The 14,391-nt window shown below is 38.9% G+C and overlaps 1 protein-coding gene across 1 annotated transcript in view; it reads left to right on the top strand.

Moving 5' to 3' along the window:
- LOC126470200 (quinone oxidoreductase-like protein 2 homolog) overlaps positions 1 to 8,106 on the top strand; it is a 51,203-nt gene extending 43,097 nt beyond the window's left edge. The window contains exons 5-6 of the mRNA XM_050097871.1: positions 6,049 to 6,195; positions 7,811 to 8,106. Of these exons, the coding sequence (XP_049953828.1) occupies positions 6,049 to 6,195; positions 7,811 to 7,970 (307 nt within the window). The 3' untranslated portion in view covers positions 7,971 to 8,106. The remainder of the gene's footprint in view (positions 1 to 6,048; positions 6,196 to 7,810) is intronic.
- The last annotated feature ends 6,285 nt before the right edge of the window (positions 8,107 to 14,391 follow it).

Below are 14,391 nucleotides of genomic sequence, written 5' to 3'. Positions count from 1 at the left end.
GGGGTTGAAGGACATATTCAGAAGTTTGAATTAACTGATGATTTGAGAAGTGCTCCTGGGAGAGAACAACAGCCAGTTGCGCCACAAATTGTTGAAGAAGTTACTGTTGTCATGGCTGAGAATGCTGGATGCACTGTCTCATATTCAAGCAGTGCGTGAGATCGCTCATGACAACTAAACATCCCATGTTACACTGCTCAAAATGTGCTGCAAACAACTGTGAAATATGAGAGCAGATCAGAAAGTCTTTGCCCCTATTTTTTATTAGCCAAAGTAAGGAACGTACAGGTAGTGACAAATATACATCTTATTCTCCATACCTTATGCTATTTTTCCACATGGTCCCCACTCTGGTTCACACATTTGTTCCATTGCAGCACTAAGTTTTAGATGCCCCTGCAGCATAATTCATCTGGCTGACTATGGAACCACCATCAGACTGCTGTCGTGGCTTCTTTATTACTTGTGAGTTGCTGTCCTACCAGTAACTTTTTCAGTGGACCATTCATTGTAATGCAAGACTTCATGGCATTTGTCAAACTCACAATACTACCACCTCACATTCTCAAAGCGAGACAGTTTTCCCCATATGTGGGCTGCACTTCCATGTAGAGCTCAGTGTGTGTTCGTCTCTTGCTCCACAGAAAATGAACCACACTTTGCGGTTCTAATGCTGTGGAAATGTTAAGCACAACTGCCATCTTTAACAACTTAGAGTAACACCGTGCTGTGGAGCTACTGCCAAATAAGGCCGGCATAAAGTAAGAAATGTCCAATGCTGGGAATGGGTATGTTGACTTTGGATTTACAGCCATAATGTGGCTAAAAAAAAAGTAAGATCAAAGATTTTCTGATTTGCCCTTGTAGTATTTGAACAAATGTCCAGGCTGTCAAGGGTACAGATGGTCATCACACTGAGCAATGTTTGTAACCTGGACCATAAACAGTACATAATTAACAAATGTTACTCTCTCTTGTGGAAATTAAAATGTGTTTATTTCAGTGGTTTATTTGTTATTTCTCTTCTGCATCTCCTTTCAAATGTTTCCACTAAGTTTCATTGTCCTATGATCACTCGTTTTTCATGGGGGCCCTCTCAAGTTGCAAAAGTTTAAGAATAATCATCCTGTATATATAGCCTTTTTTGCTGTACTGATTAATGCCATTCACTACAATAGTGCTGTCTATTTCATCTGATAAATTGTGTATATTAACCCTCTCCGTCACAAATTATTTTTTTCCTGGAAAAAAAAAAATCATGGCTTTGCTATCCAGTTCTTCAAATTGAATTATGATTTTTCAAATGTATAAAATTTTCCGAGGTGCCCCCCCAAGGGGGGATACAACACGTCCCCAAATGAGGACATAGTGTTCAGGTGGGTGCAGTATAAGTCGAAAAGTCAAAGTATTTTATTTGATTTTATTTCATGAAAATACATAAATTACACAAAGCTTACTTATTGATTATATACATGAACTATGGTTTTACACTTGTAAAGAATGATAATCAAAGAAACAATTTTTTTTCTATTGAGACAAAAGTGAATGTTACGTTTTACACAATAAAATGTGGTTTTACCTTTGCAACACGGTTTCTTGCACCTGTCAAATGATTTTTGTCACTGACCACTGGAAGATGCATAATGTCGTCCAAAGGAACATCAGTTCTGGACAAACTTCCGCATTGGCTCGTTTTGAAGTTCTTGAAGATAGCATTGGACTCTCACAAATGGGATGCTCCCTTTTCTTGGCAGCTGGCTTATCTATTTTTGTCAGTACTTTGGCCACACATGCCCTAAGTGAAGCAAATCGAGAGTCTTATTTTTAGGAACACCTAATTCTGATACATTTTTCTTGTACTTAATCCATGCACTTACATATGCAATATCAATTGCATGAGCAAACATGTGAAGCGCCCACTTTCGTGATCTGATGAATGTGCGATAAATTGTGATCAGAAAATCTATCTTGTCAACCCCTCTCATATGTTGATTGTAAACTTGAATAACTTCTGGCCAGTCGATTTCAACATTTTTCTCCAAACCCTGTAGTAAAAAATGCTATTACGAAAATAAAAACTCTAAAAAACGTGCATCTGAGTAACCCAAGTGAAATAGCCACTAAATTAATTTTATGTCGATTTTGAGGTGGGCACATGGCTGTATAGATTCTTTCAGCACCTAAGTGGTGGAATATGTTCCAGGTAGCAAAACCGGCTACAAACTATCGAAAAATGGCTGTCGAAAATCGTGTTTGGTTTCAAAAGCAGATAACTGCTGTCTTCGGGTGCAAATCCCGCTAAATGCCCAGTAGGCGTGGCTGTCACCCTGCCATGTCCGGATTCAAAGCATGTGAACAGACATCAGACTTACCAATCTGGACATTCAAAGCTACCTTCCATTCTGTTATGATTAGAATGGATATTTTTCTTATTCAGCTATAGGTTGGCTGCGCTGTAACAAATTCATACGCAACAATAACTTTCTCGCAGTCAATGAAAAGTCGTTTGGATGGGACGAATGTTTCGTGATTATCTCAGTGTCACTTATCATGCTGTTAGTGGGCTTTGCGTCTAGGCTACTCAGCTTACAATATACCGAATGATACAACATTTCTAACATTACCTCCATCATTATCCTCTTGTTCAAATTTATCACCAGGATCATCAAATACATTGTCAATTTCAGGTGAATTAAGGAGCTCTATAACTTCTTCTTCTGTAAGTGGCCTTCGTCCATCTTGGACTCGGGACATTGTGAAATCACTGTAAATTTCTATGCTATTACAACCTTTCAAGCACAATGTCCTCATTTGGAGAAATGTATAAAATTATAAATATGTCACATACCTTTCGTTCTGAAAGACAGCTTTAGTTTTCATCTTCAAGAATGCACCTTTCTACCCATAAATAATTTTTTTTTACCTAAACTCAGAAGATATTAACTGGCTGATGGGAGATACAAAGATTACTGGGAAGTGCCTATGTGACTGTGCACATTCAGTTGTTTGTTTTTTTTTTTTTTTTTTTTTTTTTTTTTTTTTTTTTTTTTTTTTTGGGGTACCACAGATTGACAGGAGATGTCGACACTATTCTCAAATAGACTCTCTGCTTGTGATGATATGAGGAAACAATAAAAAATGGTAAAATTTAATGAATTTCAATATACTAAGCATTTATTTTGTATGTCCTCATATGAAGACACCATGAATGTAAGGGTTAAGAACAATAAACAGGCCTGTTGTACTTTCTGCTGGCATATCTGATGTTATTTTACTTCATGTTGAACATTCACTGCCCAGTATAGCATGCTTAGTTGTATAAGTAAATAATTCTTTGATAGATTGAGATAGTTGAGAATATAATCTGTACCATCACATCTTATTTGTCAGTCAGCAGAGTGGTACAGTGTCGAACATATACACAAAAAAGTCAATATGTACTGGTCGACCTCTGGCCAAAATGCAAGCAGTTGGATTGACTAATAGAGTTGTTGGATGTCCTCCTGACAGGTATTGTGCCATCTTCTGTTCAGTTGGTGCCTTAGATCATCAAAATTCTGACCAGGTTGGAAGGCCTTGCCCATAATGCTCCAAACATTCTCAGTTGGGGTGAGATCTGGTGACCTCACTGGCCAAGGCAGGGTTTGGTAAGCATGAAGACAAGCGATCCAGTGACCCTGCTGGCCATCATAGGGTTTGACAAGTGCGAAGACAAGCAGAAGAAACTCTCACTGTGTGCTGGCGGGCATTCTCTTGGTGAAAAGTAGTCCCAGAATGGCTTGCCATGAAGGGCAACAAACCAAGGCATAGAATATAGTCGGTGTTCTGCTGTACTGTGTTGCGGGTGCCACAAATTAACAACCAAAGAGAGCCCCGATGACAAGCAAAGATGTGTCTGGAGATGCCCCGAACAGTGGTGGGATACCAACCTGACTGTCACCTGCTATATGGGCCAACAGCAAGGAGTGATGGTTTGGGGTACCATTTATCTTCATAGCAGGACTCCTTTGGTTGTCATCCACAGCATCCTTACAGCACAGCGGTGCTTCAATAATATTCTATGCCCTGTTTTCTTCCCCTTCGTGGCAAGCCAACCTGGGGTTGCATTTCAGAAAGATAATGTCCCCTGCAGACGGTGAGAGTTTCTAATGTTTGTTTTTGAGCTTGCCAAATCCTACCATGACCAGCAAGATTGCTGCATATCTCTACAATTGAGAACATTTGGTGCATTATGGCAGGGCCCTCCAACCAGACCTGGATTTTGATAATCTAAGTTGTCAGTTGGACAGAAGCTGGCATGATATCCCTCAGAAGGACATCCAACAACTCTGTCAATCAATGTCAAGCCGAATAACTGCATGCATAGGGGCCAGAGAGTGTATTTAAGAAATTTAGAAAGACAGAATCTGTCTGTTCACCAGCGTACACCATTTGCAAGATATTGTGGGTTAATAACTTTAGCTGTGTTTCATGTGAGGGGTTTTATCCTGAGCACATGGTGATTCTTCAGAAAAACTTATTTTCTACAGGTACATCACAATGTTCAAACTTGTATGCCATGGGATAGTGCAAAAGACAGGTATTAGGGATATTAATTTGTGGTTCTGTGCATTTCTTTATAGACAGAAGTGATCTTTACAAGAACTGCTCATTAAATGTGAGCTAGGAAAGGGCCTAGTTTTGCAGTATTTTCAGTTTAAACTATAAAGGTATTCTGTCCAAGCCTGATGCTTCATACCAAACTGTTGTGATGATGATGATGATGATGATGATGATGATAATGCAGTAATAGGAAATGGTATTAAAAATAATATAGATTAATATATAGCACATTTGAATATATGTGTAGTATTATAAAGGCTGAAGGGCTAAAGAATGAGGAGAGGATTGCAATGACAATGACAGTAGCTGTTAAGAAAGAACAGAATTTAAATAAAGAACTTTGCCAGCAGTATCTGGGAGAGATGGGTATTGTGATATAAGGTGGGCCATTAATGGTCTTTTGAAGTTTAGAAGGAATTTAATTGATCTGATTTTTTTGTGTAAGACTATCCATTTTGAGTGTTTTTGTTGAATTTTACATTGAGATTAGTCTAATGTATTTTTATGTATCACTTTTCACCTCTTTCATGCCTGGCAGTGTTTGTTATTGTGAAAAATGCAGAGTTGCACTGTGGTTCATAATCCACGTAAAACTGGCTGGATAAGTCGGTTCAAAGGCAGGTTGAAGGCAACAATATACCACCTCTAATAGGTCCACGCTGAGTAAAGCACTGTGGTATTTGGGTTATTAACAACTATACCTTTTTATAGTGTGATGTAATTAGTAATGCAAAAAATACTGTAGATGACAAATTGTATAAAAACATCCATTTAAACTAAAGAAGACAGATGGCAATATGGATAATCATATGTGGTGCTAATTAAAATAAAAAGAAACTTACTGATAATAGTGTAATGAGAGTGAAATATGTATGGCAAAAGAACAAAATACAGAATTTTTGTTTTGCTGGAGGCAGAACTCTCCAAAATGTATTTATTTTAGTCTTTACATCATTTTAAATCCAATGTAATGGGATACTTTTATAGACAACTAAATGCTTCAACAGAATACTTTGTCATTGTGGGAGCTCCTATAGTCAAGTGCATTTGAGCACAACTAAAATCATACTTATTCATCACTGATCCTGTCCAAAAACTTACTGAAGTGGAATGCTGCCCTTAGCCACAAGTAAAGTGTTGTAGTTCTTATCTTAGATACACCTGTGACACAAAGTGTTATGAAACAAATTTGCAGTTGTTCACATATTTCATAGCAGTTGTATTCGCCACAGTGCCTGTTCCTCTGGACACGCAAGCATGTCCAAAGGAACTTTGCATCATAATCAGACTAACACAGGCACTGAAATATTACACAAAGTGCTATTACTTCTGTTGGAAACTTTCATAATTGGTAGAAAGATTAACAAGTGACTTTTGGAAAACTTTACTGATGATTTTTATCTGTGTTTAGCTTGTTGTAACACAGCTCTTTCTGCATATTTTCAGTGTAGCCCATGAAGGTACAGTCATCCTGGCAGGTTTTGCATCCAGAACTGTGCAACAAGTTGCCACTGGTATTCTTTTACCATGTTCTATGAGTCTTGTTGGAATCTCTCTGGGATCATACCGGAAAGCAGATTTAGAAATTTATAGGTATGTATATTATGTAACATGCTACGCTTCAAAATTCATTAGAAACCAACTAGTTTTCTTAATTATATGACAATTTATCAAGGTCTGTGCAATACAAAAGAGAGGATGACAGAACAACTTTATTTTATTTTAAATTTCATTGTGTGACCATCTTGGATATGCTTCTTCAGTTACGTCTTGTACACAAGGCTACGTAAAATACATAACTTATAGTTAGCAAGTCCTTGATGATAAATAAGAGAAACAAACTGTAAAATTACTTAACAGTAAAGTGAACATAATGAAAATGGAGAGGTTCTAAATCTACAATTTTTTTCTGGAATATTTAGATCTGTATTACATTTGTTATTGCTGGCAAGATTTAGTTTATTCAAAGTTTTTGACACTACTGTGTCATGGATGGTTGGAGAGAGAACACACAGGTGGCTTGTGTATCAGAATGGTATGAATATTTGTGTTGTTTAAAGCAACCTAAATAAAAAAATAAAAGAGTAGAATGTTTCTATTAACACAGAGGTATCCAGAGAATGGAGTATGTAAGTTGGAAGGGATCACAGTGGAGCATAAAGCACGCGCGTGTGTGTGTGTGTGTGTGTGTGTGTGTGTGTGTGTGTGTGTGTGTGTGTGTGGAGGGTGTTGGGTGTGGGGAGGAAATTTAAATAAATAAATAAACAAAATAAAAATTACACATTCCAGACCATCTGTATGTGTACTTGTTGGATGTGTTTGAAGATAACAGTTTGCCTTTTTCTGTTGAGAGTAGCTGGAGGAGACATATCTGTTGTTTGTTTTGTCTGCGAACTTTTAAGGCGGGTCCACACTGAGCGCGCCGCGCCACGCTGTGCTGCGCAAAATGGCTGTGCGCAGCTCTGCGTGCTCAGTGTGGACGGCGAACCGCGCTGCGCCGTGTCATGCTGCGCCGCGCCATGTTCTGGCTGTTGTCGGTACATCAAAGGAAGTGGCATGTTTGCGCGCGCTCAGTTTAGACGGGGCTTCGCTCGCTCGATCTTCAGACCATGCGCGCGATCCAACTGGAACACAGTGCGCGCCTCGGAGCGGCACGGACAGCACTCTACTCTCTGCTACAACTGTGCGCGGGGTGCAGCAGCACGGCGCGGCGCACTCAGTGTGGACCCGCCTTTAGATTACTCCACTTTTCCTTTTGTGAACTACCATCTCCTTCTGTACAGCTCTGCAAGTTTCCTCCCTGAACTTTGCTTGGTAATCAGTAGGTTTCACAAGTTGTCTGTGTTCTATCAAATTATTTTTCTGTACATCACATAGTTATTTTTTGCTCTCTCTTAATTTTTTGCCCTCCTCCTCTCTCTCTCTCTCTCTCTCTCTCTCTCTCTCTCTCTCGCACACACACACACACACACACACACACACACACACACACACACACATATACACACTTCCTCCTGATTAACTAGTCCTCTTGTGCTACCTTATGTCTGCGCACGAACAGTAACTCAGTTCACGGTATTTGATGCCACTTTGTCACCCAACCTTTTCCATGTCTTACAAAATGTAGTTATCTACTTAAATATGTTATATAATTATATTTAGTTCTATTTTAATTTGAAACATTCTGCATTTTCTAATTGTCTTTCAGAACAACGGTCCAAGACGCCATAGACATGTGTGAGCAGGGCTTAACAGCACCTGCAATTTCCAAAATATTTCCCTTGGCAGATGTCAATTCAGCATTTGAATATATGGAGGGGCATGAAACAACAGGCAAAGTGGTGGTGCAGTTAAAAGATGAAGATTGAGGTGCTGTCTCACAACTGTAATGAGAGATCTGTCTATGTGATCTGTGCTATTTTTCTTGTAAATAGTAAAAAGCCTACTATCATTTTGTAGAAATTTTTCAGTTGCCTTTTTTAAAATTAAAAACCCTGTACTGTTCTTTTGGCACTTGTTTGTGAATTTCCAGAAGATCTCTGAAAGACAGAAGACATCTCAAATTACAGAAAGTGTGAGCACTGAGCATGAATGTTTAATATTATAATATTACAAAACACTGGTACAATTGTATAAAGAGTGCGTTAACAATATGTGCTGTTGGTAGGTAGGGAGGAGGAATGTGAAGGAAGCAGATGCATTTAACAGGGTAAAAGTATTGGTTTTTCGTGGAACAAAAGTTGCAGTCATACAAAAGTGAAGTGCAAGTGGAGAAAACTACTGTCTTGACCCTGAAAATAAGCCACATGTTTTATCCAAATTTCACCCATGAAAAGTTATGTTGCAGCTTATATCTGCTACCTTTTGTTTTATAAACCATTGCTGTACGAACATCAAGCTCACTTGCAACAATACAGCTAGTGTTTATAGCCAAACTTGCTGACAAGGCATTTTATTGTGCAACAATGCAAACTTTTGCCAGTGTTTTATTGGTGTTGACACAGTGTAGGTCTACCAGTATTGTTTCGTTAAATCCGTTTCACTTGGATAATGATAAGAAAATCTGATTTATGATGGTATGAACAACTATTTAGAGTGAAAAGTGTCATCAAGCCAAGGAATTTGACATAGTTACGATGCAAGCTTTAAACTTACAGTTGTGCATTATGCCAAAACCACCAACAAAGAGGCTGGAAGAAAGTATGGATTGGATGAATCTAATGTGCAACAGTAGATTGCTTCAGAAGAAAAATGTAAAAAATCAGTTTCAATTAGAAAATCGTACAGGGACCAAAATGTGACAAGTATCCAGAACTTGAAGCTAAGGTTTTTTTCAAGTGTGCAAGATAAGAGGAAAGACGGAATGCCTGTGTCATGAGGAATTCCCCAACTGAAGGCCTTGGAAGTCACAGAAGTCTTAAATGTTGCACAATGAGAATTCTGTGTGAGTATTAGTTGGTGTTGTTGATTTATGCAGAGAAATGATCTTGCTCTCCGATGAAGTACTACACTAGCACAGAGAATGCCAGCAAATTTCAAGGAGAAGCTGGTCAACTTCCAGCATAACATCATCCAGTTGCAAAAGTGTCACTCATACTGTTTTAATCAAGTTGGCAGTGTTGATAAAATTCCAGTCTCATGACATGCCGAGCAATAGGACCGTAGACATGAAAGTGACAGAAGTATCTAGTTAAGAGGAACCGGGAATGAAAATGTAGAATATCTGTGATGTTAGGTGTTACGGCTGCTATGGGAAAGTTACCCTCTTATCTCATTCTGAACAGAAAAACCATGCCAAAAGAAAACTTTCTTGTGGACTTAGTGATTTGATGCCAAGAAAAGGGCTGGATGAAAACTCAGGTGACGGTTGACTGATTGTCTGCTGTTTGTAATCGCAGACATGAGGCACTGCTTGCTAAGAGAGCCATGGTAGTTCGGGATACTTTTAAAGGACATCTAACTTCTGTAGTAAAAGATAAACTTGCTGCACAAAAGACAGATATTGTCATAATGCCTGGAAGAATGACTTCAGAACTACAGGTACTAGATGTGGCCATGAACAAACCATTCAAGGAAAACCTCAGAAAAATGTATTCAGATTGACTTCTGGAAGAAGACCATGCCCTTACACTGTCTGGTAAGATTAAGAAGCCACCCATAACTCTTTTGTGCAAGGGGATTCTTGCTTTGCCAAGATCCATCATCAAGGGGCTCAAAAAATGCTGCATATCAAATGTGCTAGATGGCAGTGAGGATGATGTACTGTGGGAACAGAATGAAGAAAATGATATGACTGAGAGTGATGAAATGAATACTGGTACTGATTGTGATGAGAGTAAGTAAGACAAAATACATGAAACCCCAATTTTACACTTTTCAAGGGACTCCAAACAAATGATGTAAAATGTGAGAAATAACATTTTAAGCTGTAAAAGTTAATTATATGTTACCCCCTTACATTTTTGCACTTTATGTATGATATATGTACATAATAGGCATCAAAATACTCATCGGTGAATTGTTTATTATCTGATGAAGGTTTATTAATTAATAAAAATCCACTGGTGTAAAAGGAACCAATAATTGTCTGGGAAGTAGAAAAATTTTGAATTTCATATTTCATAGTCAATGTTTTTGGGAACCTGCATCTATAATTCATTGTTTAAATAATGAAACACTGCACCAGTTATGTATTTTTTCATGCTCAGTACGACACATTCCGAGAATTTTTTTCTTGCTCTAGAGTGCAAATATTTGCATATGTATTTTGTGTGGTGTGGCATATGTGGTATTATGCATCTCTTGCACTGTAGTTGTCTTTTTGAGGTTATCAGGTACTGTGCCTCCTCAGTTATGTAGAAAACCACACACACGCAAACTATCACTTGCATTGTGTGTGTAACATCACAAAAAATACATATGTAAATACTGCAAGTGACAACGAGACTAAATACTTGAAACACGTTTTGCTCAACATGAAGAAATAAGTAATTGGTGGTGTATTTAAACAAAAAACATTTGAGCAGTGCAAAGTGAGCGAAGGTGTCAGCTAGCACTACAAGTGGCCAAATGACAAAACACACTACATATGGTTTGACAAAGTTGTCACGGGAATCCCAATCACGAAACTGCACATGTGCAGTAGAGCGCAGAGTAGAGCTTGGCAGCAGTAGGAGATACAGCATGAATAGTTCCAACTTTTACATGTTTACTAGGTCAAACCCGCTGAATTAAGCACCCTGGTGTCAAGAAACTTAACCACGTAATGTTTGTAAACGCTACTTGATGGCCAACATCATGCCAGCTTTATTTTATGTCAGTGTTTTCTCCACGACGTTTTTTCATAAAATGTAAATCGCGGGAAAATTATAAATATGTTGACACAAAATCGGTTAAATTCATCATATAGTCCACTATAACTTGGCGAAAACTGCACCTCAATACATTTATTCATTCTGTGTGTATTTGGGATAGCTTGTCCTAGCTGCTTCGCCCTGTATACACATGTACAACCTCCTACATGGTTGTGGCAGTGGTGGGGACAGATACCATACAGTAATGCTCTAAATTCTTTATGGTACTGGTGATGTTGGTAACTGTTTAAACATTAAACGTGGCTGACCAGTTGCACTCATGAGAGCAATCCTCCACAGAAGTGCCCATCTTGGATGGGTGGGGGAAGAATAGGGAAAATCCTTTGTCTGTCTCAGAAACTGCAGAACCTGGTTGTGGCATCGAGGGTGGAGAGAGGATTGGAGAAGTCCGTTCTCTGTCTTTGAGTCAGCCATCTTGGATTGGGGGACTTAATCTGTCCCAGAACTCTAGTATGGCTGAGGCAGAGGGGGTGATCTTGGCCTTGGCCTTGGCCTTGAGGTGAGGGGGATGGGGGAGGTAATTCATTGCCTGTCCATGAACTGACCTAGCTGCCTTACTTGGTACTATTTTGCAGGCAAGTGGAGGAGAGGCGATGGCGTCTAGTTCCTGAGCACCAAACTTCGTGCTAGTAATGTGCATTGATTACCAAACCTCTTCACAGTATCTGATGGAATAAGGGTGTTTATTACTGTTGATGACAATCTGGTCTATTGGATGACGACCTCAAACTCAATGGGACCTTTCATGCCATTTGAGAGGAACAGGCTATTTTCCAGTTGCTGGTGGCATGTTTCATCCTGTTCCCTTCATCCAAATAACAGGAATATCACACTATATACACAGGCGCACACACACAGCCATACACATAGACAGTTGACACTTCATAACAGGCCAGAGGAAGGCTACCTCCACAAGGACCTCACCCAGGACAACTCTGCTGTATTCTCGCATCTGCCCCAACACTCATTTACTGAGTGTTAGACTGACTTCGTCTTTTGATTTTAAGAAGCTTACAGTTTAACATTCACTGTACATCAAATCTCTAAGACTGCACATATCTGAGTAGAGGGTCAGGGTGGGTAGTGGCACAGATGAACATAGAGTGATGCATCACTCAAAATAGGATAAGGTGAGATCAGATAATGGTGTAACTTGATAATGAGCATTTGCCTGTTGGGTGCTTGTGTGAGGTACTTTGAAGGTCATCCCCTTCCGCTGGTCATGCCTCTCAGGCAGTTCTTTGATGTAAAAATGGAGGCAGTAGTTCTAGTTCAGGTAATGATGTAAGATGAAACCACCTTTCCCCTTCCCCCTCCCTTTACTCCTCGTCTCTCTAGCCCAATAGGAAGGCTTAAAAAAGATGGAAAATCTGCACCATCCCCATCTCCTTCTAAAACTATTCCAGTCTCATCATTTGAGGTCTGTTCACCATAGTGGTGGGAGAATCATCATCAGGAGAGTTATTCTCCTTAAAAAATAGCAGTAAATGTTGCCATAACTAATGAGGTAAGAAATTTGGCATTACAGTGTGTGACTAGTGTGTGGCTGAACTGCTGTAATTTAATGACATCTTAGTGTAGTCTACAAAATGGCAGGAAATACTAACAAAATTTATAATGTAAGACACTTTGAAGTTACAGTTATGTCTGAATTACTATAAATTAATGATGTTAAGCCGTTTTCTATAATCACTCCATTGTATGACCACCTCCCATTGCAATTTATAATTTCTGACCAATATTCTCCAAACATCCACAATTAAATTCTGAGATATTTCTAAATACACAATCCTAAATGCTTAACAATTATTGCAGAACATTATTATTTTTTCAAAATATGCCAATAGCCCAAGGTAAACAATTTCCGCATTGCACTATGAACAACAAAAATATGCTCTTGCTGAGAATTTAAATATTAAACAGCACAGTGTGTTATTTAAACAAACCCTTGTTGTGTACCAATTGTACATCATTGCTACATTACATGATGTCATGGCATTTTCTGTAAACACTCCAAAGCATGACCGCCACCCAGTATCCCAGAAAAACACACACATAAATATGAGATGCTTAAATGTTTAACAATTTCCGTGATGCATTTTTTAATAACAAATACACTATTGCTAAAGAGGGAAACTCTGTATCGCACCACCCTCAGATTTAGTGGTAAGAGGGCCCAGTGAACATCCCATCAAAAACTGAACACAGATCAAGCATGAAAATAGCAAGAAGGTGAGCTGGACTGTGGGGGAAAAAAAAGCAAAATAGAAACAGTGAACAGTCCAAGAACAAGAAGTGCAATATAGAGCAACCAGCAAAAGAAATGGCATTGTGGTTATGGTGATGGACTGCCAAATGGACGAGCCATGTTCAGACATCCCTCGTACCAACTTTTTTTCCCCACTGTTTGCTTTATTCAAATTTTTCTATGTGTCATGATGTAATGTCCATTTGCAACAGCAAGATGTAAGGTAGGGACCTATAATGACAGTTGATTCTGCACAACTGTTCTGTTAGCAGCCGAAAGGAAGTGACTTTTGAATGGGAACCACAAAAGTTTTATGACAAGGTGACAAGTCAATGGAATTTGCCACTGTAAAACATGTCTGGTGTTTCATACACGACATTGGTGACAGTATTTGTGTCATATACCAGAATCTCTTCTCAACACACATAACTTGTACATTTGGTGAGTGACTGAGATATGCCTCCTTGTCCGATACAGGTGTTCATACGAACGTAAATGTGATCACTCCCCAGGACATGATGAAAACATAATAGTTTGCACATAAGCTGCTACAAATGAATGCAACAGTTTCACAGTCACACAGTTTCTCTGTGCTGTGTGAAAACATATATTTTCAACATTTTTGAAGTTGCATTCTGTTTTGGAAAGCTTCACTCTTGAATTCCATTGTTGAAACATCGTTCACACCCATTTATTTGTTGTTTTTCATTTCAGTGAGACATTTATTTGGTATCTTGCCTGCTCTCACTAGTCACCACATTTACTTGTGACGGTGACATCATCTTACCACATGGCACATATTATACAACCAGTGTATAGTATGACAACTGCCAAGACTACAGAAAGAGAACAAACATTTCAATGACCAAACAGACAGTTCATAAGGGGGGGGGGGGGGGGAGAGAAAAAATAAGTAAATGTCCTGAGGGAGTTTTGAACACAGGTTGCCTGCTTAACAGTCCAACACCATGACCACTTACCCACAATGCCATTGCTGTCGCTGGCTGCTCATTATTGCACTTTTTGTTCTTGGACCGTTCACTGTTTCTATTTTGCTTTTTTTTAGTTTTTGACTGGCTATCCATTGGGCCATCTTACCACTAAATCTGAGGGGGTTGTGATGGGTAGTTTCCTGTGTAACTACCAAGTCTATGTTGTACCTGCATT

Source organism: Schistocerca serialis, chromosome 3 (assembly GCF_023864345.2).
Source record: "Schistocerca serialis cubense isolate TAMUIC-IGC-003099 chromosome 3, iqSchSeri2.2, whole genome shotgun sequence".
In the NCBI taxonomy this organism is placed as follows: Eukaryota; Metazoa; Arthropoda; class Insecta; order Orthoptera; family Acrididae; genus Schistocerca; species Schistocerca serialis.
The sequence above is the reverse complement of the archived record's forward strand: the minus strand, read 5'-3'. Positions and strand labels throughout refer to the sequence as shown.